Source organism: Macaca fascicularis, chromosome 9, assembly GCF_037993035.2.
Source record: "Macaca fascicularis isolate 582-1 chromosome 9, T2T-MFA8v1.1".
NCBI classification, from domain to species: Eukaryota; Metazoa; Chordata; class Mammalia; order Primates; family Cercopithecidae; genus Macaca; species Macaca fascicularis.
In genome coordinates, this window is record NC_088383.1 from 130,900,652 (window position 1) to 130,926,567 (window position 25,916).

General features: G+C 42.6%; 1 protein-coding gene across 32 annotated transcripts in view; it reads right to left on the reverse strand.

Annotated features, from left to right (window-relative positions):
- The window catches only part of ATE1 (arginyltransferase 1), a 185,490-nt gene that overhangs the window by 152,396 nt on the left and 7,178 nt on the right, over positions 1–25,916 (reverse strand). For 10 of the 32 annotated variants that reach the window (XM_074002906.1, XM_074002903.1, XM_074002902.1 and 7 more), the window contains 4 exons: positions 18,329–18,432; positions 15,296–15,541; positions 6,551–6,780; positions 3,012–3,140 (listed from right to left, as the gene is read on the reverse strand). In XM_074002906.1, the coding sequence (XP_073859007.1) occupies positions 3,012–3,140; positions 6,551–6,780; positions 15,296–15,541; positions 18,329–18,432 (709 nt within the window). Of the gene's footprint in view, positions 1–2,432; positions 2,929–3,011; positions 3,141–4,042; positions 4,172–6,550; positions 6,781–15,295; positions 15,542–18,328; positions 18,433–25,916 lie in introns of those variants that run through there. The other 22 variants (XM_074002908.1, XM_074002904.1, XM_065521516.1 and 19 more) reach the window with 7 other exon arrangements.

Genomic DNA, 25,916 nt, shown 5'->3' on the forward strand with positions numbered 1-25,916 from the left:
GCTTGGATAGATCCAGATTCAATTTCTTTAGCAAGAACATTCCATAGGTGGTGGTTTATACTTCTTACTAGATTACATTAGGAGGCACGTTATCTGCTCCTCCTACATTTTTAGTCAGTTAAGATACACACTTAAGGACTTACATATAAAACAATATGTCTGAGATTTGGTATAAAATAGCACAGCAAAATAACAACAAAAAAGTATGGAGAGAGAGATGAAACAAGAATGGCAGCATGTTAAGGCTAGCTGAACACTGATGGTAGGTATGTGGCAGCTTAACTATTTCTAAAATATTATTTTTTTAAACATCTGGCTCCTACCTAAACCTCCCAAAGCCTCATCCCTTGGTCAGGTACAGTGGCTCACACCTGTAATCCCAGCACTTTGGGAGGCCAAGGTCGGTGGATCACCTGAGGTCAGGAGTTCAAGACCAGCCTGGCCAACATGATGAAACCCTGTCTCTACTAAAAATATAAAAATTTGCCGGGCGCGGTGGCTCACGCCTGTAATCCCAGCACTTTGGGAGGCCGAGGCGGGCGGATCACAAGGTCAGGAGATCGAGACCACGGTGAAACCCTGTCTCTACTAAAAATACAAAAAATTAGCCGGGCGCGGTTGTGGGCGCCTGTAGTCCCAGCTACTCGGGAGGCTGAGGCAGGAGAATGGCGTGAACCCGGGAGGCGGAGCTTGCAGTGAGCCGAGATCGCGCCACTGCACTCCAGCCTGGGCGACAGAGCCAGACTCCGTCTCAAAAAAAAAAAACAAAAACAAAAAAATATAAAAATTAGATAGGTGTAGTGGCGCACACCTGTAATCCCAAAGACTCAGGGGTCTGAGGCAGAAGAACTGCTTGAACCCGGGAGGCAGAAGTTTCAGTGAGCTGAGGCTGCAGTGAGCCAAGATCACGCCACTGCACTCCAGCCTGGGAGACAGAGCAAGAATGTCTCAAAAAAAAAAAAAAAAAGCCTCATCCCTTATTACCTCCTAACATGTACTCTATGTTTTGGCCACACTAAACTAAGTATTAATAGTAGTTCCTCAAAATGGCGTATAATTTCACCATCCACACCTCTGCATTTGTTAGTCCTGGTGCCCAGAACACGCTTCTCCCTTTTTGTCCTGGCAAACACCTACTCATCTTTCCAGACTTGGCTCAGACGTCACTTCCCTCAGAAAAACCTCTGTAACTTCCAGTCTCACACTAAGCTGGCTGTCCCTACTAATCCAGTGGCTAATTCTAAAGGCACTGGAATTACATACCTGTCTACCACCCCAATTCAGACTATGAATGCCTTTAGTGCTGCTCTAAGTGTAAATGCCTTTAGTGCTGCTCCAAGTGTACATAAAGGGACTTCCCAGAAGCCTGAAGCCTACTAGGAGAAGTCCCTAGGGAAGTCTTGAATAAACATACTGGGCCACAGAAACATTTCATCCCAGCTATTCCTACCTGCTAAGCAGAGAGGTACAAAGGCATCATCTCCAAAGCAGTAGGAAGGAGGAAAGTTCAGAAAGGAGTAAGACTCCCCGAGAATACCAAAGGAAGCTTCTTAAGCCTAGCAGAATAGAATCCTTACTATCCGCAAATGCTATCACCTACAGTGACATGGATCGATAGGGAACCTAGGACACAGCTTCTCAAAACTGAAATGTGCATATAAATCCTTTGGAAACTTAGTTTAAGATGTAGATTCTGGCCAGACGCAGTGGCTCACGCCTGTAATCCCAGCACTCTGGGAGGCCAAGGCAGCAGATCACAAAGTCAAGAAATCGAGATCAACCTAGTCAATATGGTGAAACTCAATCTCTACTAAAACTATAAAAATTAGCCGGCCGTGGTGGCACGCGCCTGTAGTCCCAGCTACTCGGGAGGCTGAGGCAGGAGAATCGCTTGAACCTGGGTGGTGGAGGTTGCAGTGAACAGAGATCGCGCCACTGCACTTGAGCCTAGCGACACAGCAAGTCTCCATCTCAAAAAAAAAAAAAAAAAAAAAAAAACACCGTAGATGCTGAATGAACAGGACTGCGAGTCTGTGTTCCAGGAGCTGCTGATGCTGCAGGTCTGCAGATGACACTTTAACCAGAAGACTCTGGGGGATCTGGGAAGTGAGCCCTTTCTCAGGGAACATGCAGCATTAACTCCCATCCTATTAACCCTCTCTTTTTAGCTTACACATTATGTCATTAAAAAAACAAAAGCAGTCAAAAAATCAAAACTCTAAGTCTTCTGTATCTGTCGGCCTCTGTCTTCCAACATATCATGGTTCTACTGTGACAATGATGCCATCTCATTCATTTCAATATCCCAAGCCTGGGAAAGACAGGCCCTCAATAAATGCCTGTTAAATCATATTACATCTAACAGAAGGTCCCCAACTTATAATGGTCGGACTTATGCTTTTTCAACTTTACAATGATGCAAAACCATTCTGTTTTTCACTTTCAGTACAGTATTTAATAAATCACATGAGATATTCAACATTTTATTTAAAAATAGGCTTTGTGTTAGATGATTCTGCTTAACTAAAGGCCATTATAAGTGTTCTGAGCATGTTTAAAGCAGGCGAGGCTAAGCTATGATGTTCAGTAGGTTAGGTGTAGGTATTTCTTTCTAATTCACTTGTTAAGATATTTTTGCTCATTGGTCTGTCTTTCCCATTTGATTATCAATTTCTTGAAGACAGAGACTCCTCCTTTTGTTCTGTGGCACACAGTCTGGCACACAATGGGTATTCAGTAAATGACTGTTAACCTAGGGTGGATGACTGACCATATAAACCACTACATTCAGGTTCCTAGAGAAGACACTGAGAACACATCCTGCATTTGCAATCCTTTTTTCTAAGGATTTAAAATGCTCACATGTATGACTCATGTGAGTGTTCGTGGAAGTTCAGTAATACACACTGAAAGGGTCATCAGCTCCACCTGACAAGTAAGAAAACAGCATATATTATACTTCTTCCCAGACAACCTTATCAACACAGAAAACAACAGTTAACAAACAATACCTCAGTCTTCCCACATTCATCAGGTAGATCCTGGTGTATGGCCACTTGATACTTGACATACAAAGAAAAGGACTGGCTGAAAGACGACTTGAACTCTGGGTCCTCAAAGGAGGCAGGTACTAACCTCACCTTCAGAGCAAGGAAAATACAAGCAAATGCTATTGAAACATCTCTAACTGATCATATGCTTCTGAAGGTGAGGCTAGAGTAAGATCTCCGCAAATCCACACCAAAGCTCCAACTGGAATTTGTCATGAAAAGAAACCCTAGACTGGGCGGACTGGCGCAGAGACTGAAGTGCTAACTCTGTACTAAAACTTATGAAAATCTCAAAATCATAAGAGCCAACAATTTGTTCTTCTTTTTTTTTTTCTCTATCCACTTATTGTAGTTTTCTGCATAAACTAGAGTCAATATTGTTGTTAATCGTGGTCATGATCACTACTTTTGCTATCTCTATACTAAGTGTTTTAAGCTTTTTTCCTTTACAGATTTTTCTTGGGTCATTTAACTTACAAAATTATTAGCATATGAGTTCTTCTATTAAAATGTTCTACTATCTGCCTTTTTTAGTCCCACTCAATTGTGCAAGGGTAGCACATTAATAAATAATAATTTAGCTGGGATCAATTCTTTCTACATACGTCTTTCAAATACGAATAAAGAATTAAAATCATTTTAGGCAAAGTATGTATCTACCATAAAAATATAAAGTTTCCTGCATTTTCCTCATAGGTATTTTAATTTAGAGCTCTATTACTATCTTTTAGATAAATGTATCTAAAATAGTGATTTTAAAGAATTTTACATATTACTTTCCACTCTGAAATTACACATGGCTGGTACTTAACATGGCACTAGGTAAAATTTGCACTTTCAGAATGTCCATTAATTCAGCCTTAGGTATTTGCAGATATGCTGCAAATTGAACACAAATAAAATGTAGCACAAATAAACCAAGATTTCATTAAATGATATTAAGTGGAAGGAAAGCTCTGTTTGCACAGGAAAATTACACTTGGCCTGCTGACCTGGCTCTCGGTTGGCGTATCAGGTGAGTTCTTGTGAATAACCATCTGGTAACGTTTATAGACCTGGTAAGACTCCAGAAGTGTGGCTTTGAACTGCGAACTTGGTGGAGATGATCTCACCACCCTCACCTTCAGAAGCAGTTAAAAAAACAAGTTCACTAATTCATTCATTTATTCATTCAGTGGAATATGCATTAACAGTAACTCCCATCCAAGAAACCAAGTTTTAACAATCATTAAGGCAACTAAATATTTTAATATTAAAAACCAACCAGTTAGTAAATGAAGAAAAAAGTTATTTTTGTAACTTACAGACTCATTAAGATAGAGGAGGATGCCCTCTACACTCTAAGCCTCAGCTTTCATGACTGAATTATTAAGCCTGCCTCTATTGTAAACTGGCAGAGTATTTCCAGCACTCGTACACACACAACACACACATAAATAAATAACCTCTAGTTGTGCACAACTACCAGTAACTCTAAGAAAGACTAAAAATATGAATACATTTTTTGGACACTCATTCATCATTGCTAACCCTCAACTTAAAACTCTACTGTTTAAGCTTAAAAGGCCTCATAAAGCTTTCATACTTCATAGCACAGTTAACAACCATGACTCTGAAGTCACATTTCCTTCATTCAAATCTTACAATGTCACCATATTGCTCAAGTAACCTTGTAAAATAAGGATAAGTTTAAAACAGTAATTGCATGCAGTAATGGTTAACATTTACTTTAACATTATTTACTAGCCACTTAAAATGTATTAGCAAAACAGAACAGTAAAACAGTCAAATGCAATGCAACGAAAACAACTGGAAACTTGACATGCGTGCCGTGAGGGGTAATTCTGTGAAGAAACAGCGACACCCAGTGGTAAAAGATCTCTATACATCCTGAGTATCATTACATTCAAAAAGTAAAAGTAACCACTGGAGAACTGTTGTTAAGCCTGCTTGGCCCCCTGAATACATTACTATTTATGATCAAAAGATAAAAGACACCTTGTAAAATATTTTAAGTAGTGTATTCAACTCTGTTTACAATTTTGGAAGGAAAAAAAATCTGTATCCAAATCAGAGTAGCCAAGGAGTTATAAAAGCTAAAATCTGGCGGGGCAAGGTAGCTCACACCTGTAATCCCAGCACTTTGGGAGGCAGAGGTGGGCGTATCACCTGAAGTCAGGAGATCGTGACCAGCCTGGCCGACATGATGAAACCCTGTCTCTACTAAAAATACCAAAAATTAGCCGGGCGTAGTGGTGGGTACCTGTAATCCCAGCTACTCAGAAGGCTGAGACAGGAGAACTGCTTGAATCCGGGAGGCGGAGGTTGCAGTGAGCCAAGATCGCGCCATTGCACTCCAGCCTAGGCAACAAGAGTGAAACTCTGTCTCAAATAAAAAAGGCTAAATCCTACGTCTGATAATACATATATTGAATTAAGGCTTAGAATGCATGAAAGTTAATTTTTATTATCAGGACTTTAGTGGTATTTTTAGACGACAGTAAGCCATAAAATTCAAAGGCTGACCAGTTACTAATCACATATGAGAATAAGATAAAAATCGTTATGGCTAATGTTTTTGAGACAAACGTTTGCTCTGTCTCCCAGGCTGGAGTACAGTGGCGTGATCTCAGTTCACTACAACCTCCAGCTGCTGGGTTCAAGCAATTCTCGTGTCTCAGCCTCCCTAGGAGCTGGGATTACAGGTACACACCACCACGCCCGGCTAATTTTTCTATTTCAGAAGAGACAGGGTTTCACTGTGTTGGCCAAGCTGATCTCAAACACCAGACCTCAAGCGATCCCCCCACCTCGGCCTACCAAAGTGCTAGAATTACAGGTGTGAGCCACCACATCCAGTCCTGGTTTTTGAATTTTATATATGAGAAACTAATACTGAGAAATCTTGATCTGATCAAGAAATGTAAAAAAATTTGGAAAAAAAAGGAGGAATCTGGCTCTAAAAGGATTCATATTATGCCCAAATTGCTTTGGGTACTAATGAGAGAGGATTTCAGCAGTACATTTGAGCCCTATTTAGATAATTCCTAACTGCTAGCTTATGTATATGACACCATTTGCTGTCTTTACCAAGATCGGATTATAATGGAGAAAATAGTGATTTGCCTTGTGTAATCCATTTTCTTTCACTATCTAAACCAAAACTGCTAAAAACACAATTTTAAAGAGTATTTCTTTCATTTTAACTACTAAATTTCAATCAAGGTAGCATGCTAAAATTGACAGTTTTCACAAGTTTAGCGGCCAACTATCTGAAGTATTCTCAAAAAGTCTTTTTTAAAAAAGGGAGTTTCTCTCAAATAACAGTTAACTTAGTAAATTCAAATGTTACTTCTTCCCAATTCTCTTTAATTTCTTTTAAATTCTCATTCTTTACCTAGCAAAACATCAACTGGTTAGAACTTCAAACAAAAATAAATGATATGCCCAAATAAAAAAAAAATCATAATAAAACAAACAACAAAAGTCCTTCAAAGTACCTCTAACTTGTGTGATGCATTCTCTGGTAAAGATTCAAAAATTAAATCTTCGAGTGATTTGGGCTGGTTGGATTTAGCCTTTGGTGGAAACAAAGATGGTGGGTGACCTTGAGCCTGGAAACCCTCAAGTTCTCCAGCTGGGTTCTGCTGCATGAGTTTTAACCTTTTCCTTTCTTTCCGGATTTCTTTTGCTTTTCGACATGGAGGCTTACTCAAATCAGCCCCTTTGCCTAAAAAGAATTTTAAAATATTAGACCAATCACATTTGGTTCTAGAAAAGTATTTTCACATGTCTCAAAGATTCTACCGAGTAAGTCCAAAGAGTTCCAATGGTTAGGCTAGCTTTGGGGTAGATGTTTCAGAGGATCCCGATACAGAGCTATAAGTGGATCTAAAATTCTACCTTAGAAGTGAGAGTTGCTAGAAAAAATAAATAGCACAGAAACTTTCCAAGGCGGCTCTTACCGCTGAAAATCTTTTTTATCTTTTTTTTGAGACAGAGTCTTGCTCTGTCACTCAGGCTGGAGTGCAATGGCGTGATCTCGGCTCACTGCAACCTCCGCCTCCCTGGTTCAAGCGATTCTCCTGCCTCAACCTCCCGAGTAGCTGGGACTACAGGTGTGTGCCATTGTGCCTGGCTAATTTTTGTATTTTTAGAAGAGATGGGGTTTCACCATGTTGGCCAGACTGGTCTCGAGCTCCTGACCTTGTGATCCACCCGCCTTGGCCTCCCTAAGTGCTGGGATTACAGGCATGAGCCGCCACGCCCAGCCTGAAAATCTTTAAAAAAAAAAAAAAAAACATTTATCCAATCAAATCAAAGTACCTTCTGCATTAAAAGGAAACTGATATCTCTGCCCAACATTTCTGAGGGACATTTCTCTGAAAGCACTGGTAACATAAATACTTAGGAACCAGGTGTAAAGGAATACTGATCCCAGCACAAACTCTGACAGGTTTTTATAAATTAAAAGAATCCTCACATACCTGTAATTCTAGCACTTTGGGAGGCTAAGGCAGGCAGATCACCTGAGGTTGGAAGTTCAAGACCAGCCTGGTCACCGTGGTGAAACCCCATTTCTACTAAAAATACAAAAATTAGCCAGGTGTGGTAGCACACACCTGTAATCCCAGCTACTCAGGAGGCTGAGACATTAGAATTGCTTGAACCGGGGAGGCAGAGGTTGTGCTGAGCTGAAATGGCACCACTGCACTCCAGCCTGGGTGACAGAGTGAGACTCTGTCTCAAAAAACAAAGAAGGAATCCTTGCTTAGCTAAAGGTATCTGTGTCTTTATCCAAACACTGCAGGTATTTGGGTCTCATTAGTTCAGTTGTAGTCAATTAGAGTTTTGTTCTAATTAAAAGACCAAATATCAAACTGACAACCCTTTAAAATAAAAAACTTTTTACTATTATAAACTAAATAAAAATACTTAGAAACAAACCTGGAAAGACGACACCATGGTGACAGTCATTTTACTTTGTTTCAGAAACAGACAGAGAATGTCCCTTTTTTGTAGTGTTAGCTTTTCTCCAAATTTTGTTGTTGTTTTTTTTGAGACGGAGTCTCACTCTGTCACCCGGGCTGGTGTGCAGTGGCACGATTGCAGCTCACTGCAACCTCCACCTACCGGGTTCAAGCAATTCTCCCGCCTCAGCCTCCTGAGTAGCTGGGACTACATGTGCGCGCCACCATGCCTGGTTAATTTTTTGTATTTTTAGTAGAGACGGAATTTCACCATGCTGGTCAGGCTGGTCTCGAACTCCTGACCTCGTGATCTGCCTGCCTTGGCCTCCCAAAGTGCTGGGATTACAAGCGTGAGCTACTGCGCCTGGCTGAATTTTCCAACAATGAACATTACGCTAGTAATTTTTTAGAAGATATTAAAGAAATAAGCTGTTTAAGATCCCAAAACAGCCAGGCGTGGTGGCTCATACCTGTAATCCCAGCACTTTGGAAGGCCGAGGCAGGCATATCACAAGGTCAGGAGATCGAGATCATCCTGGCTAACACAGTGAAATCCCGTCTCTACTAAACATAAAAAAAAAATTAGCCAGGCATGGTGGCGCACGCCTGTAGTCCCAGCCACTTGGGAGGCTGAGGCAGGAGAATTGCTTGAACCTAACAGGCGGAGGTTGCAGTGAGCTCAGATTGCGCCACAGCACTCCAGCCTAGGTGACAGAGCAAGACTCCGTCTCAAAACAAAAAGAAAAAAAAAAACCCAAAACAGGGTATTCACGAACCATATGAAAGTCAACAAAAAGGTTTATAAAACCAACAAATTCAGTTTTTAGAGAGAAGAAAATCAAAACCTAGAGTAGTTAAAGGATTTGCCTGAGACCATAAGCTCACCAAATGAAAACCAATCTGATGAGAAAGTAGTGAGTTCACAAACAGTTCAGACTATATCACAACTTCATTAACGTTTTCTAACTAAAAACAAAGTTTACTTTTTTAAAAAACGACTTTGAATAAGCCTAAGTTATGTAAGTCTGAACCAGGTAACAAAAGAACATTTCTGTAACTATTACTCTACTGCCTAACAGAATTACTTTTCTTGGACCACAACCTGTGTCTTTTCTCAAATTTGCTCTGAGCACACACACTCCGACACAAGCTGCCTGAGGTCATGGACCAGGCTCTGTCACTTCGCTACATGACCTTGAGCAAGTTTCCCTGTCTGTACAAGAAAAACAAAAACCAATCCTACCTACAGCATTCCTGTGAGGATTAAATGAGTTAATACCTGTGCAGCTCATAAAAAATCAACTACCATTCATTTAGGGCTAACTATTATTAGCTAGTATTTGTATTACCAACATCTAGAATAATGTTTTACCTATATAAAATTCCATAGATAGTAATTTTCAAAACCTTCCATTTCCTATACTGAAAATTATATTCCCGGCCGGGCGCGGTGGCTCAAGCCTGTAATCCCAGCACTTTGGGAGGCCGAGACGGGCAGATCACGAGGTCAGGAGATCGAGACCATCCTGGCTAACACGGTGAAACCCCGTCTCTACTAAAAAATACAAAAAACTAGCCGGGCGCGGTGGCGGGCGCCTGTAGTCCCAACTACTCGGGAGGCTGAGGCAGGAGAATGGCGTGAACCCGGGAGGCGGAGCTTGCAGTGAGCTGAGATCCGGCCATTGCACTCCAGTCTGGGCGGCAGAGCGAGACTCCGTCTCAAAAAAAAAAAAAAAAGAAAATTATATTCCCTACAGAAGTTATAAAATTATAAGCAAATGTAAAACTAATATGATCTAAGAAACACACATTTTCAGTATTTTTATGAAGGACTACCTGTATCATCTTTACACTAAGTCACTGGACTAGGTAAGCCTTCTCATGATTGTTTTGCTCTACATTTATATACTATGTTACTGCAATGCAAAGTAGGATTTCAGGCAGGGCTCAGTGGCTCACGCCTGTAATCCCAGCATTTGGAAGGCCGAGACAGGCGGATGACCTGAGGTCAGGGGTTTGAGACCAATCTGGCCAACATGGTGAAACCCTGTCTCTACTAAAAATACAAAAAATTAGCCGAGAGGGTTGGTGTGCACCTGTAGTCCCAGCTACTTGGGAACCTGAGGCAGGAGAATTGCTCAAACCCAGGAGGTGAAGGCTGCAGTGAACCGAGATCACACCACTGCACTCCAGCCTAGGCAACAGAGCAAGACTCTGTCTCCAAAAAAAAAAGTAGGATTTCAGCATATTAGGGGATACAGATCCCCCAGGTCACTAAATTCCTTCAACAGAATGGAAATAGATCATCAGTGTAAAATCGGTACACTATACCAACCCTGCACCCACAGAGGTTCAAAGCAACTCAAGAATTCCAGATTAGTCCCAGGTGATTTGAATAGAGTTTAGGAGACCTATATAATTTCTAATTAAGTCCAAGGGAACAGACTTGTAATATTTTTTAAATTAAAATGGAAATGCAAGCTAGCCACAATGGCTCATGTCTGTAAATTCCAGCACTTTGGAAGGCCAAGGTGAGAGGACTCCTTAAGCACAGGAGTTCCAGACCAGCCTGGGCAACATAGCAAGACCTCATCTCTACAAATCAACTTTTTTAGGCCAGGTGTGGTGGCTCACGCCCGTAATCCCAACACTTTGGGAGGCTGATGCAGGCAGATCACTTGAGTCCAGGAGTTCAACACCAGCCTGAACATGGCAAAACTTCATTTCTACTAAAAGTACAAAAAATTAGCCAGGTGTAGCGTCGTGCACTGGTAGTCCCAAGTATTCCAGTGGCTGAGGTGAGAAAATTGCTTGAGCCCAGGAGGTCAAGGCTACAGTGAATCCTGATCGTGTCACCACACTCCAGCCTGGGAGACAGAAAAAGACCCTGTCTCAACAACAGCAAAAAATTAAAAAGGAAATGCAGGTTTGCTATTGCAGGTTCCAAAAAAAAAAACAATCCAGGGTGTTGTGTTTGTTTATTTGTTTGTTTGTTCGAGATGGAGCCTCACTCTGTCGCCCAGGCTGGAGTGCAGTGTTGAGATCTCAGCTCACTACAACCTCTGCCCCACTGGTTTCAAGCAATTCTGCCTCGGCCTCCTGAGGAGCTGGGATTGAAGACATGCACCTCCACCCCCAGCTAATTTTTGTATTTTTAGTGGAGATGGGGTTTCACCATGCTGGCCAGGCTGGTCTCAAACTCCTGACCTCAGGTGATCCGCCTGTCTCGGCCTCCCAAAGTGCTGGGATTGTAGGTATGAGCCACTGAGCCTGGCTAAAATCCAAGGATTTTAAAATAGTCTCAGATTTTTAGTGAAAGATATCTTAAGGAGGAAAAAAAAAACCCTGCAAAAACAGTTTTTAATGTTTCACTAACCATACTGCTAGAAGTAAGGTTGTTATTCAAAAACTGTGTAATATGGGAAAAAGCAAAAGGTTAATGTGAGATATTCTAATCTAATTCTACCATCCTCAGCGTTCTCGAGAACTAGGTTTCTCAGTGTAGAAGAAATTACAAACATCAAAAAAAAAAAAAAAAAGAAAGAAAAAGATAAAAATGTATGGCCAGGCACGGTGGCTCATGCCTATAATCCCAGCACTTTGGGAACCTGAGGCAGGTGGATTACTTGAGGCCAGGAATTCGAGACCAGCCTGACCAACATGGCAAAACTCCATCTCTACTAAAAGTACCTAAAAGTACAAAAATTAGCCAGGTGCGGTGGTACACACCTGTACTCCCAGCTATTCAGGAGGCTGAGGTAGGAGAATCACTCAAACCCGGGAGGCAGAGGTTGCAGTGAGCCGAGATCACGCCATTGCACTCCAGCCTGGGCAACAGAGCGAGACTCTGTGTCAAAAAAATAAAAATAAAGAAAAAGATTAAAATGCAGCCAGGCACAGCGGCTCACATCTGTAATCCCAGCACTTTGGGAGGCCAAGGCAGGTGGATCACGAGGTCAGGAGGTCGAGATTATCCTGGCTAACACAGTGAAACCCCGTCTCTACTAAAAATACAAAAAATTAGCCGGGCGTGGTGGCAGGCACCACTGTAGTCCCAGCTACTTGGGAGGCTGAGGCAGGAGAATGGCATGAACCCAGGAGGTGGAGCTTGTGGTGAGCGAAGATGGCGCTACTGCACTCCAGCCTGGGCAATAGAGCAAGACTCCGTCTCATAAAAGATTAGAATGCTATAGTCCTGAATTTGAATTGGAAGTATCAGTATGAACTCATAACCTCATAGGTCTGTTTACCAACAAAACCTAGAAAACAATGACCAAGCCAGCAGCAATAATGTGCACTCCTAATCTAGTGTGTGATCTCCAAATACCATTTCCCACTAAAAGGAACCACAACCTCTCGAAATGCCTGTACAAGATGACCCAGGAGCATAATATCATGCCAAATAGCAAGGAAGCTGTCAAAGACTACCAGGATTATGTCGAAAGGACTCAAAAGTCAACTTAAAGAAGCTCTCAGAGGAGCAACAGATTGCAACAGCAGTATGTTCAGATCCATGAGATCCCAATGATACCAAAAAGAAAACTAACTGGTCACTGTTAGACGTTATTTTGAAAAATGGTAAATAAAAAGAAGGAATCAAGAATGTATCCTGCCAGCCGGGTGCAGTGGCTCACTCTTGTAATCCCAGTACTTTGCAAGGCAGGTGGATCACCTGAGGTCAGGAGTTCAAGACCAGCCTGGCCAACATGGCTAAACCCCGTCTCTACTAAAAATACAAAAGATTAGCTGGGTGTGGTGACACGCACCTATAATCCTAGCTACTCCGGAGGCTGAGGCAGGAGAATCGCTTGAACCCGGGAGGCGGAGGTTGCAGTGAGCCAAAACCGCACCACTGCACTCCAGCCTAGGCAACAGAGTGAGACTCTTTCAAAAAAACAATGTATCCTGCCTTTGCTATGGGTTTTTACGAGAAACAAACAGATGAGGGGAAGACTCTCTTTACGGAAGCAGTCCAGCCAGCCTGGAAATGAAGAAATGAATGAATTTAAGCATGGACCATCCATGACTATTAGCACTACCGAAAAGAGAAGCACCCAGACATTACACGTCTCCTGAAAGACCACTCTGACACCCATGAAGTAATCTCACCCATCCTCAAATAACTCAAACTCAAATCTGATTAAGACTTGCCCCCCTGCCCCGCCGCAAAAAAATAAAAGAAAATTTAGCACAGAATCCGATCAAGGCTCTATATCTAACCATCAATTTAGAAGCAGGCAGAGGAACATGTTAAACCGCAAACGTAACCTGTCAGATACAGAAAGTGGAACAAACAACCCAAGACAAACAACCCAGCTGAGGAATGATGGAAGCGGAACCTCTAAAACAAAAGAGATCTTTACTGTAGTTTTTTTGAGACAGGGTCTCATTCTCATCACCCAGACTGGAGTGCAGAGGCGTAATCTCAGCTCACCGCAGCCTCGACTTTCCAAGCTCAGGTGATCCTCCCACCTCAGCCTCCCAAGTAGCTGGGACTACAGGCATGCGCCGTAACACCTGGCTAATATTTTGTATTTCTAGCACAGACAGGTTTCACCATATTGTCCAGGCTGGTCTCGAACTCCTGGGCTCAAGCAATCTACCTGCGTCGGTCTCCCACAGTGCTGGGATTACAGGTGTAGGCCACCATGCCTCGCCAAGAGATTTTTTGAATATATCAACAATCACAATACGTGGACATTATCTGGATCCTGGCACAAATAAATGTTTAAAACTTGGAATTTGAACACTATTCAATGCCATTAAGAAATTTTATTCAAGTATAATAATGGTATTGTGAATATGTTTTTTTAAAGTTCTTATCTTTTAGAAATGTATTCTGAAATACAGGATAGCACAATGTCTGGGATTTGCTTCCATATAATTTTGGAAGGGGGAACTAGACGAAACAAGAGTGGCTATGACATGAGTCAGTAATTGTTTCAAATATAGGTAGAGTACATGGAAGTCGATTACACTATTCAATCTATGCTCATCTATGTTTGAATAATGAAGATTTTTAAAATTTGACAAACTGTAAGTAATTTTATTAAAAAATAATAAAAGAATTGACCCTACACGCACGAGAGAAATAGCTGAAACAAACTGTCTAAATTATTCAAAATATTTCACTGGAGGCTGGGCACAGTGGCTCACGCCTGTAATCTCAGCACTTTGGGAGGCCAGGGTTGGAGGATAACTTGAGGTGAAGGGTTGGAGACGAGCCTGGGTAATACAGTGAGACCCTGTCTCTACAAAAAACTTTAAAATAGCTAGGCATGGTGACAAGCTCCTGTATTCCTACCTACTCAGGAACCTAAGGCAAGAGGATCACTTGGCCCCAGGAGCTCAAGGCTGCAGTGAGCTATGATGACGCCACTTCACTCCAGTCTAGGCGGCAGAGCAAGACCCTCTCTCAAATTAAAAAATAAATATTTTATTGAACTGTTAGTATTAATTAGGATGAAATCTCAGACCAAAATCAACTTAACATGAAAACCTTATGTAAAAAACTATTCAATAAAATTGCAAATGGAGAATTTTCTCTACTTTAACATGTGTAACATAGTTTAGACAAGGAAAACTAAAATAGTACTAAAAATCTTTCCCTTGGATCATTTTGCATAAATATAAGAACTAATTCAAAAACTGACACCATCTAATAAACTAATAACCATTCAACTTCACATTTTATGAAATAATTTTGGAAGAGTCATACACACATATTACACTCATTTAATACTGGATAAACTTTTGAAGCCTAATTCTTGTATAAGTAATAACATAAAAAAAAATCTTACCTGATTAAAGGCAAAGTTAAACATCAAAATGTGGACTTTTTAAAACTAAAATATACTAAAATTACATTAAAAAATTTAATGATAAACTGAAGAATTTTATAATGTATTTTGGACATAATACCTATAATTAATGTTGTCTCACTTAATCCCAAAATAAGAATGTTTATCACTCCTTTTCACTGAGAAAAATTTGATTCTCAACCCTGTAAGGCCCTAAAGTAGTAAAAAGAAATGGAACTCTTTGAAATTATCTGTATTTAGGGATAAGGCTATTGTTTCAGGCTTTTTAAGCACAGCAGTTTATAAAAGGCATGATTTGTCCCTCTAATTCTGGCAACAATAAATAAAGCAGGCTTCTGTTTTACAGATTGCATGACTAAGTCATCCTTTTGGCTGATGGAAAGACCCAGGGTTTAAAATGACTCAGCAAAAAGCAAAGCAGTGAATAGGACTTGTTATCAAAAATCTTTACTACCTGGCTTAGGAACTGTGTGAACTTTAACTGAATGTGATGGTTCACCAGAGCCCAACTTCTCTCCTACGGAATCTTGTGACTGAAGTAATTCATGCGGTTCTTCTTTCTTTGAATTTTTTCCTTCACTCTGTAAACTCTCTTTGACGTCATCACTGAGCGTCTTAAGATCACACTGTATATCCAATTTATTTATCAATGCAAAGTCACCCGCAACAGCATCATCCATTGTGGAGTCCATGGGCTCATCTACAAATAAGAAGAAATTAAAAATCCATCAGTTGGGTTGACACAGTTAAGGTAAAAACAGAAACACAATGTCCCTATTATCCACTGTAGCAGAATTACTATCTGTCCACCAAATCCATTCTCATCCTCCAAAATAAGAGAGGTGCACTTAAGACTAGCACAGCTGGGCATGGTGGTTCACACCTGTAATCCCAGCTCTTTGGGAGGCCAATACAGGAGGACTGCTTGAGGCCAGGACTTTAAGACCTGCCTGGGCAACATAGTGAGACACTATCTCTACAATAAATGAAAAAAAACAAACTGTGGCACCCTAGCAGGGGAATGTACTGCCATTCCCCTGCCAATGGTGGGGGTGACCAGCTCCTGTCAATGGAACATAACACAACTGATACATCCGACTGTGCCTCACTAGTTTTAAAGGAAACTTGTAACCCTGAACTTCTACCCTTCCCCCAATGGCTGGATTAGTAAAAACCAGAGCAAGCTGGGAAATCACATGTTAAAGAAAAGCCCAGAATGGCTGGTGGGGAGCAGAGTTGTATGCCAACCTAGAAAACCCACACTGAACTGTTATGTGAGGAAAGAAACAGACTTTTTTTGTTTGTTTTTTGAGACAGAATCTTGCTCTGTCGCCCAGGATGGAGTGCAGTTTCATCCTCCGCCTCCCGGGTTCACGCCATTCTCCTGAATCACCCTCCCCAGTAGCTGGGACTACAGACGCACGCCATCATGCCTGGCTAATTTTTTCTTTTTTTGAGACGGAGTCTCCCTCTGTCATCCAGGCTGGAGTGCAGGGGCGCGACCTCGGCTCACTGCAAGCTCCACCTCCAAGATTCACGCCATTCTCCTACATCAGCATCCCGAGCAGCTGGGACCACAGGCGCCCGCCACGACGCCCCGCTAATTTTTTGCATTTTTAGTACAGATGGGGTTTCACCGTGTTAGCCAGGATGGTCTTGATCTCCTGACCTTGTGATCCACCCACCTCGGCCTCCCAAAGTGCTGGGATTACAGGCTTGAGCCACCGCACCCGGCCAAGCCCGGCTAACTCTTTGTATTTTTAGAAGAGACAGGGTTTCACCGTGTAAGCCAGGATGGTCTCAATCTCCTGACCTCGTGATCCGCCTGCCTTGGCCTCTCAAAGTGCTGGGACTACAGGCATGAGCCACCGCACCTGGCTCCAAAAGAAACAGACTTTTATCTTTTTTTTAGTTATCGCATTTTGGTATATTTTTGTCATAAGTTGTTTATTCCTTTACCCAAATGAGCTCATCACTCCTAAGATAAGTTCCAGGCACAGATAATTCAGAAGCCTATAACAAGTCAAATAAAGAACCAAATATAAACACTACATAAGAAAGAGAGGCGGCCAGACGTGGTGGCTCACGCCTGTAATCCCAGCACTTTGTGAGGCCAAGGCAGGCAGTTCATGAGGTCAGGAGTTTGAGACCAGCCTGGCCAACACAGTGAAACCTCGTCTCTACTAAAAATACAAAAAAATTAGCCAGACGTGGTGGCAGACGCCTGTGGTCCCAGCTACTCGGGAGGCGGAGACAGGAGAATGCCTTGAACCCGGGAGGTGGAGTGTTGCAGTGAGTCGAGATTGAGCCATTGCACTCCAGCCTGGGTGACAGGGCAAGACTCCCGTCTCCAAAAACAAAAAAGGCAACCACCAATTTACAAATGGACAGCATCTTCAGTGCTCATCTCCATGTCTTCATGTTCATTTTTCCAACTCAGAACCTAATTCCCATTTTTTTTTTTGGTGGAGACAGAGTCTTGCTGTCACCTAGGCTGGAGCACAATCTTGGCTCACTGCAGCCTTGACCTCCCTGATTCTTGTCCCTCAGCCTCCTGAGTAGCTGGGACTACAAGAGTGCACCACCAAGCTTGGCTATTTTTTTTTTTTTTTTTAAGACGGAGTCTCGCTCTGTTGCCCACGCTGGAGTGCAGTGGCGCAATCTTGGCTCACTGCAACCTCTGCCTCCTGAGTTCTAGCGATTCTCCTGCCTCAGCCTCCCAAGTAGCTGGGACTACAGGCACCTGCCACCACGCCCGGCTAATTTGTTGTATTTTTAGTAGAGACAGGGTTTCACCATCTTAGCCAGGATGGTCTCGCTCTCCTGACCTCGTGATCCGCCTGCCTCAGCCTCCCAAAGTGCTGGGATTACAGGCGTGAGCCACCACGCCCGGACCCACTATGAAAATTTAAATAAATAAAACCAAAACTGGTAAAAAGACTAAGAAAAAAAAGCAAATCATGTGTAACTAAAGTTAAATAAATGCTATTATCTTTTAGCAAAGTCACTCACAATTCAAAACTGATCACACAGATAAGAGGATTTCAAACAGTATAATTTACTGAAGTAAAGCCTTATTCAAACAGAAAAGCTGATCTTTATTCAGCATTAAAAGGAATAGGGGAATCTTGTACAAGCTACACGTAAGCACTTGCTTCTTGAGAGACAATGGCACTTTCTATTTACTTGATAAGGATAGTATTAGGATCAAGAAAGATGAGTCATCAAAGCATTCTGGTTGATGAACTCCAAGAAATCACATCTTTAACATAATCCTCAATACTCTTTCCAAGCTAAACTCTTCTGGTATATTCCCTGTACCTTGACTTGGGGGCCGATGGTAACAGTAATAGCAGTGCTAACAGTAGTTGCTGTCATCATAGTAGTACATGACTGTATTAATGACCCTTCCTCTATCTAAGATGACTGAAAGTGGGACTGTTGCAAAGACAGACAGTAAATCGTTTTTAGACCCAGCCCATCTTACCCTCACAACTTCCTTTGGGAACCTCCCCTTTAGCCAGAAATTTCAACATTTTTTTCAAAACCTTCTTGTGAGATTTTGAAGGCTGAAACTGTAAAGGTCGGCACCTAGGAAAGCAAAATAAATATTTAAAAAGTGAACTCAAACCTTGAAGAAATGAAATCAGTTCTGGATATCACCTAGTACAATGAGATCATCTCATGCCCGAGATTTCTGGTTAAAGATGGGGCTTAATGTAGCCTCTAATCCCAGCCCACATCACACTAAGACTAGAGTTAAGAGATTTTTTTTTTCTTTTGAGGTAGAGCCTCACTCTGTCGCCCAGACTGGAGTACAGTCGCGGTATCTTGGCTCACTGCAACCTCCACCTCCCAGGTTCAAGTGATTCTCCTGCCTCAGCCTCCTAAGTAGCTGGGATGACAGGCGTGCGCCATCACACCTGGCTAATTTTTGTATTTTTAGTAGAGACACGGTTTCGCCATGTTGGTCAGGCTGGTCTTGAACTCCTGACCTCGTGATCCATCTGCCTCGGCCTCCCAAAGTGCTGGGATTACATGCATGAGCCACCTGGGCTCCCAGCAAGAGTTTTTTTTTTTCCCCCCAAAAAAAGAGAAAGACATAAAACACTAGAAAAAAGAGAAGGAGAGAAGTGTTAGAAGCTTGAAAACAGATGTACAAAGCAATGCTGCTTTAACAGACCATAGAAAGTTGAATCCTAGGTCAACAGTGGAAAAAAACAAAACAAAAAGCCAAGTTTCTCTATATTACCCTTAAAAGTATAAGGGATTGGTGACACCTCATAGCTCTGGAAATATGAGTGAAAGTATGTCTAAAAATAGAAAGATCCCTTCAAAGTCTCGTTTTCGAAGCAGTTAGGATAGACACCAGATGCCCTCTCCCATCCGCAGATGACTAGACGACCCCTACTCAACGCAGCAGAAAACTGCAAACTTTCAGGAAAGAGTAACAAAGAGCCTCTTACAGGATGGATGCAAGCCACAGCTGAAAGCAGGGGTACTACTGAAAACGGCTTAAATGAAAGTGTACACAGTACATGTTGAGATCACCAATCCAGCTCCAGAACAGCAGCAGGTTATGTAACACTTTCTCTCCAGAACGTGATCAGACCTAAAAATACTAACATCAGGGATTCCCCAACAGAACAGCCCCGCCAGATCACCCACAGTACACAAGGCCGAGAAATACCCAAGACCCACAATAAACAAAACCCACCAGGGACATGGAATTTCCAATGGAATCCTGAAAAAGTCCTAATCACCAGACACTCGAGGAGAGCCTCCACTGAAAAGATAGGTACCAAACAAACTGGAGAGAGTCATTTGGAGGACACAGACCATGGCAGAAAGAAGAGAACCTTTTAAAAAAATCCTTAGAAAGATCTCGTTTATTAAGCCACCAGAGCCATAAAATAACAAGGTGTTATTAAACAAACAAACAAGAGTCAGAGAACAAAAAGACCTCCAGAAGTAAAAATATGACAGGAGAAATGTAAAAATTAAGTGGAAGACCTGAAAACTTAAAGTTGAAGAAACCTCCCAGAAGATTCTGCAAAAAAAGATGAAAAACTGAAGACAAAAGGTAAAGTCAGAGACCAGTTTAAAAGGTCCAAAAGCTAAATAAAGGCATTTTAAAAAGGAGAAAATGGAGGTGAAAAGATAGAACAGGCCGGGCGCGGTGGCTCACGCCTGTAATCCCAGCACTTTGGGAGGCTGAGGCAGGCGAATCACAAGGTCAGGAGATCGAGACCACGGTGAAACCCTGTCTCTACTAAAAATACAAAGAATGAGCCGGGCGAGGTGGCGGGCGCCTGTGGTCCCAGCTACTCGGGAGGCTGGGGCAGGAGAATGGCGTGAACCCGGGAGGCGGAGCTTGCAGTGAGCCAGGATCGCGCCACTGCACTCCAGCTTGGGCGACAGAGCAAGACTCCGTCTCAAAAAAAAAAAAAAAAAAAAAAAGAGATAGAACAAAAAATTTAAGAAAATTTCCCTGAACTAAAGGATAAGATGGGACGAGCCCCAGATAAGAAGGGCCCCTCCAGTTCATCTGTGATGGATTAAAACAGACACACAGCCAAACTGACTATGAAATGTAAGAACAGAGGATAGAAAAGCTTCCAAAGAGAGGCTAAGCAACAGAGTGAGACTCCGTCTCGAAAAAAAGAAAAAGAAAAGAAAAGAAAAGCTTCAGCTGGGCAGAGTGGCTCACGCCTGTAATCCCAGCACTTTGGGAGGCTGAGGTGGGCAGATCACAAGGTCAGGAGATAGAGACCATCTTGGCTAACACGGTGAAACTCGTCTCTACTAAAAATACAAAAAATTAGCTGGGTGTGGTGGCGGGCGCCTGTAGTCCCAGCTACTCGGGAGGCTGAGGCAGGAGAATGGTGTGAACCCAAGAGGCGGAGCTTGTAGTGAGCAGAGATCATACCACTGCACTCCAGCCTGGGCAACAGAGCGAGACTCCATCTCAAAAAACAAAAAACAAACAACAACAACAAAAAGGAATGCTTCCAAAGAGAAAGAATACGTCTCAGATAAAGGTATGAGAATCAGAATACCACTGCACTTCTCAGCAGTGGTATCCTCCCAAACTAAAGTTAAGTTTGAGCAGTGAATCAAAGTTTGCAGACACACAAGAATTCAAAAATGTACCCCTTATGCACTTTCTCTATTAGAAGATGTGCTTCACTAAAACAAGGGAATAATCCAAGAAAGAAGGGTTTCCAACTCAGGTGCTAAAAAGAATCCCCAGGCCGGGCACGGTGGCTCACGCTTGTAATCCCAGCACTTTGGGGAGGCTGAGGCGGGTGGATCACGAGGTCAGGAGATTGAGACCATCCTGGCCAACACGGTGAAACCCTGTCTCTACTAAAAATACAAAAAATTAGCCAGGCATGGTGGCATACGCCTATAGTCCCAGCTACCAGGGAGGCTAAGGCAGGAGAATCACTTGAATCTGGGAGGCGGAGGGTGCAGTGAGCCAAGATCGCACCACTGCACTCCAGCCTGGGCCACAGAGCGAGACTCCATCTCAAAAAAAAAAAAAAAAAAAATCCCCAAGATGACAGTAAAAAGAATAGCCCAGGCTGTGCATGGTGGCTCACACCTATAATCCCTGCACTTTGGGAGGCCGAGATGGGTGGATCACATGAGGTCAGGAGTTCTAGACCAGCCTGGTCAACATGATGAAACCCCATCTCTACTAAAAATACAAAAATTAGCCAGGCATAGTGGTGGGCACCTGTAATTCCAGCTACTCAGGAGGCTGCGGCAGGAGAATCGCTTAAGCCCAGGAGGCAGAGATTGCAGTGAACTGAGATTGCGCCAGTACACTCCAGCCTGGACAAGAGCAAAACTCGGTCTCAAAAAAAAGAAAAAAAAAAAAAAGCCCAGGCTGACCATGATGCTTCAGGTGTCGGGGTACCCTGTTCAGATCAAGCAGGTCAGAAGGCTCCACAAGGGACTTTTCTCAAGTAGATAAAAGTGATCATAGCACTTGGTGCGTTTAAACATACTAAGAAGAAACTTACATAACTGGGGTTTATTTTCAAGATAATCTGGTCCTAGTTATATAGACTATGCAAACAAAAAGATAATTAGTAACTCCAAGGAGAACAAAAACTTGTGCAGGAAAAGTAATCGTAGTACCCGCCATGACTCAGTTGTGAAGCATATTTACAGTTACAATGGATGTGAATACATCTGCCCAAAATTACACAACTTCTAAATGGAAAGCTGGGGATGGGGACAAAAAGGAGTTTGAATGTGGCAGGGAAACAGGAATAAGAGAAAACTAAATCCTTATCTTCCACAGAGAGAGGCCTGGAAATAATGGAGAAAACAAACAGAAAAAGAAAAAAAAAGCAAGTGTTACAATTATATAAGCATGTTGCTTAAAGACAGGGAGATGAAAAACCAAAAGAATGTTAAAATGTTTCAAGATGACTGCCAAGGGGGAAAAGGAAATAGGAAAGGGGGGTCTGGGGGACTGCTTTTTATAAAACAAGCTTTATTGCAACTTGACAATTTATGAGCATGTGTAGTTCTGATAAAAATAAAAAACTTAAAAAAAAAAATCATAGCCAGAAAAGTTCATCCTCATTTATACACACATACTAGAGAGTCTCTAACTTCTGACTAACAAGAAGCTAAGCTGTTAGCTATAAGCCCCTCTCCTTTATCTAAGCTCTCACTGTAACTACTGTTATATACAAGGTAAAAATAACCAGAAGACTAAATATGGAAAATGACTCCATAAGATGATGTGGCTGGGCCTGGTGGCTCACGCCGGTAATCCCAGCACTTTGGGAGGCTGAGGCAGGCGGATCCTGAGGTCAGGAGTTCCAGACCAGCCTGGCCAATATGGTGAAACCCTGTCTCCACTAAAAATACAAAAATTAGCCGGGCGTGGTGACATGCGCCTGTAGTCCCAGCTACTCGGGAGGCTGAGGCAGAAGAATCACTTGAACCTGGGAGGCAGAGGTTGCAGTGAGCAGAGATCATGCCACTGCACTCCAGCCTGGGCGACTAAGCAAGATTCTGTCTCAAAAAACAAAAAACAAAAAGAAGATGATGTATAATGAAATTACAAAGAGAAACAATTCAGGAAACATTTGATGCCAGGTAAATTGCAAAAATCACATAACTACTTTGTTTCGCAATGCTAATTGAATCCCCTTTTATAAAGGCAACATACTTAGAACAGTGCTTTCCATGTAAGAGGCACCAAACACAATTTAGATTCTTTTTTCTCTAACCATTCCAAATCACCCTTTTCTGATCATAGATTAAGCCAATCAACTTCAAACTTATGAATAGAATCCTGTCCATAATCCAATAATTTGCTAATTGAAGACAAATGACTTCTGCCTTAGAAGATACCTTCTCTTTATAACCACGAAAGCTGAAAGAGGACAGCACAAGATACTCTGTCATTCTATTCTTTGTGTAATGACACGGTGTCAGCAAACCAGACCCCATTTTTCTCGTCCTCTACCAATCCAACAGCCAGTTAGGTAAAAGAGAAGGCTCCTGGCCGAGTGTGGTGGCTCATGCCTGTAATCCCAGTGAGATGTGAAGCCAGCTGGACTTCTGGGTCGGGTGGGGACTTGAAGAACTTTTCTGTCTCACAAGAGGATTGTAAAATGCACCAATCGGCCCACTGTAGCTAGGATTGTAAAATGCCCCAATCGACACTCTGCAGCTAGCTAGAGGATTGTAAAACGCACCAATCTGCGCTCTGGGCCTAGCTAGAGGTTTGAAAAATGGACCAATCAGCACTCTGTAAAATGGACCAATCAGCAGGACATGGGCAGGGACAAATAAGGAAATAAAAGCTGGCCACCCTAGCCAGCAGCAGAAACCCATTCGGGTCCCCTTCCACGCTGTGGAAGCTTTGTTCTTTCGCGCTTCACAACAAATCTCGCTGCTGCTCACTCTTTTGAGTCTGCGCCACCTTTAAGAGTTGTAACACTCACTGCGAAGGTCTGTGGCTTCATTCTTGAAGTCAGCAAGACCAAGAACCCAACAGAAGGATGCAACTCCGGACACACCAGCACTTTGGGGGGCTGAGGCAGGCAGATCACCTGAGGTCAGGAGTTTGAGACCAGCTTAGCCAACATGGCGAAACCCATCTCTACTAAAAATAACAAAAAAATTAGCCGGGTGTGGTGGTGCACGCCTGTAATCCCAGCTAATCTGAAGGCTGAGGCAGGAGAATCGCTTGAACCTGGGAGGCAGAAGTTGCAGCGAGCTGAGATAGCACCAGCCACTGCACTCCAGCCTGGGCAACAGAGCAAGACTCCATCTCAAAAAAAAAAAAAAGAGAGAAGGCTCCTAATCAAGGATCAGTGAACCTTTGGGAGTCTGCGATCATCCTAAAATTAACAGGCAAAATGTGCTGGGCGTGGTGGCTCACGCCTGTAATCCCAGCACTTTGAGGTGGGTAGATCACGAGTTTGAGACTAGCCTGGCCAACATGGTGAAACCCCGTCTCTACTAAAAATACAAAAACTAACCAGGCCTAGTGGCGAGCACCTGTAGTCCCAGCTACTCGGGTGGCTAAGGCAGGAGCATTGCTGCAGGAGGTGGACACCGCAGTGAGCTAAGATCACACCACTGCACTCCAGCCTGGGCGGCAGAGCAAGACTCAGTCTCGGTGGGGAGGATATGCAAAATGTTACATATTTTTGTCTACATGCCTTTGGGCAGGAGGCTGGCTCTCACCAAATTCTCAGAATGGTTTGCAACCCAAAAACAAGAGCAACCAAGGGAGACAGCTTTGAGAACCAAACAAAAAAGTAATGGATAAAAAACTGCTTTTTTAATTTTTCATTTCTCAAAGTAAAACTGTCTTTTAATTTTATGAGTATATATACACATTGAAATTGGAGGCAAATACATACCTCAAAATGTTAATGCACTTTTCACATTTTCTATCAAAAAAAAGGTTCAGGTGCAGTAGCTCACACCTATAATCCCAGCACTTTGCAAGGCTGAGGCAGAAGGCTCCTTTGAGCCTCGGAGTTGGAGATCAGCCTAGGAAACATGGTGAGATCAGCCTAGGAAACATGGCAAGACCCCTTCTCTACTAAAAAAAAGAAAAAAAAAATTTAATTTGCCAGGCCTGGTGGTATGTACAGTCCTAGCTACTTGGGAGGCTGAGGTGGGAGGATCACTTGAGCCTGGCAGGCAGGCTGCAGTGAGCCACCGTTGTGCTACTGCATTCCAGCCTGAGCAAGACCCTGTCTCAAAAAAAAAGAAAAAAGAAGAAAAATGTGATGATGACCTTATAAACAGAATAAGAGAGAAGATTGTTAGGGTGAGGTAAGAAGATACATGGAAAATCCAAAAGATTATGAAAAAATCCAACAAAGACTCTGTAGGAAAACAGACTTTGGTTTAAGTTTCCCATTTAAGAAAACTGGACTCTGGGCTGGGAGCAGTGGCTCACGCCTGTAATACCAGCACTTTGGGAGGCTGAGGCGGGTGGATCATGAGGTCAGGAGTTCAAGACCAGCCTGGCCAACATAGTGAAACTCCATCTCTACTAAAAATATGAAACATTAGCCGGGCGTGGCGGCAGGCACCTGTAATCCTAGCTACTCGGGAGGCTGAGGCAGGAGAATCACTTGAACCCAGGAGGCAGAGGTTGCAGTGAGCCAAGATGACGCCATTGCACTCTAGCCCAGGCGACAGTGCAAGACTCCATCTCACAAAAAAAAAAAAAAAAAAAAAAAAAAAACTGAACTCTAAGTGCAGGTGGCAGATTAAATTTAAGCCCTCTCCCTTCCAATTAATTTTTTTTCAACTTTTATTTTAGATTCAGGGGGTATAGGTACAGGTTGGTAACCTGCATATATTGCATGATGCTAAGGTTTGCAATATGGATGATCCCACCACCCAGGTACTGATCGTCATACCCAAGTTGGTTTTTCAATCTTTAGCTCGTGCCCTCCCTCCTCCTCTAGCAGTCTCCAGCTTCTACCTTTGCCATCTTTATGTCCAAGTACCCAAGGTTTAGCTCCCACTTATAAGTGAGTGAGGCGGGAAATTAAAGAAAAATAAAAGTAAAA